We start from the raw sequence: 1,701 nt of genomic DNA on the forward strand, positions 1-1,701 counted from the left end.
CAATAAGATATTGGCGTGGCCATAGCCTTCAATTAAGCTAGCCGTGCCAGCTATAGTGGTGATGTTAGCTACCTTATGTGTGAGATGTATGAAAAATCGTTTGTCTCTCAAAATGGTGTGGCTGGTGCCACTGTCCACCACGATTGTATCCATTCCACTTTTCATTCTTCAAAAACAATAATCATAAAGTTAATGAACAATAATAAAATTTTCAGAGATGGTATCTTTAATCTAATTCTTAGGCATATGAGAAATGAAAAAAAAAATTATTCATTCATAAGGAAAGTTAAATCCAAAGCCAAACACTGATAAACAATCTTAAAGAACACCAAATCCAGGGGAAAACAATAAAAAAAAACGATATGGAATTTTAATTCCTTATTTCAGTATGTCTGAAGTTTCAAACTCCATGTGATCAACTTTGTCTGACTCGTGCTGGTGATCCTGGACGTCTTCCAAGTCATCATCATCATCATCATCATATCCCGGGTCTCGAACCATGTTAGCTTCCGGGTTTCTTTTTAAGCTCTCCATGTAAAGCTCACACAAATGCTTAGGAGTTCGGCAATTCTTTGCCCAATGATTACCCATACCACATCTGTGGCATCGATCAGCTTTGATCTGTGGTTTAAAAGACACACTACGGCCTCGGCCACGACCACGGCTAAAGCCGGGTGTGGTACCGCGACCACGTCCTCGCCCGTGTGCTTTAAAAGAACCACGACCTCGTCCTTGACTTCTTCCACGGTTTGGACCGGGATGGTCATTGTGTTGGACAAGGTTACTCTCTTTCTTTGGCTCTATAGCCAGCTTAGAGATGTCGGGTAATGGAGCTGTACCAGGAGGTCTCATCTCACTGTTTTTCAATAACAGTTCGTTGTTAGCTTCAGCCAACAAGAGACATTCTATCAACTCAGTATATGTGGCGAAATTCCTCTCTCTGTACTGCTGTTGCAATACCATGTTGGTTTGAGGAAACGTGGAGAGAGTTTTATTAAGCATCTCTTCCTCGGTTACTTTTTCACCACATAACCTTAACAAGGACACAATTCTGAACAGGACTGAGTTGTACTCGTCTACTGATTTGTAGTCCAAGAACCTTATGTGTTTCCAATCATATTGAGCCTTTGGAAGCAACACCGTTTTCTGGTGGTCATATCTTCGCTGTAAAGCGATCCAAAGGTCATATGGATTTTCCATGGTCATGTACTGAGTTTTCAAGTTCTCTTGGAGATGGTGGCGTATCATGTAGATAGCTCTATACTTGTCTTTGTCACTGGAATTGTTGTCTTTGGTGATTGTGTCACCAAGATCTTTTGATCGCAGCATGATCTTTGCATCAAGCGCCCATTCCAGGTAGTTGTCACCATTGCTTTTCAAAGCACTGAAATCAAGATTCGCAATCTTTGACATCTGAAAAATATTTGTAGTTTATCCCCATTAGTAAGAAAATAATCGGATCATTCACATACTCTTTCAGTCGGGTACAAGCAATGCAAGTAAATAACAATATTTTTTTCAATGATCCAAACGATTTCATGTATATGCAGGAAGGTAAAGTTAAACCTATACATCTAGGATAAAGTTAAATCCATTGCATGAAATCTGATCAGTTTTATCAATTTTCGACATGAAAGTAAACTAATCAGTATGAATGATCTATCCTAATCAGATGATTTCATGTGATATGCAGGAAGGTAA

The 1,701-nt window shown here is 39.4% G+C and overlaps 1 protein-coding gene across 1 annotated transcript; it reads right to left on the minus strand.

Moving 5' to 3' along the window:
- Nucleotides 1-378: 378 nt before the first annotated feature.
- On the minus strand, nt 379-1,413 carry LOC125598164. The gene has a single exon (XM_048772447.1). The coding sequence runs from the start codon at nt 1,411-1,413 to the stop codon at nt 379-381; it is 1,035 nt and encodes a 344-aa protein (XP_048628404.1).
- Nucleotides 1,414-1,701: the final 288 nt, after the last annotated feature.

Source organism: Brassica napus, unplaced genomic scaffold (genome assembly GCF_020379485.1).
Source record: "Brassica napus cultivar Da-Ae unplaced genomic scaffold, Da-Ae ScsIHWf_1638;HRSCAF=2255, whole genome shotgun sequence".
Classification (NCBI taxonomy): Eukaryota; Viridiplantae; Streptophyta; class Magnoliopsida; order Brassicales; family Brassicaceae; genus Brassica; species Brassica napus.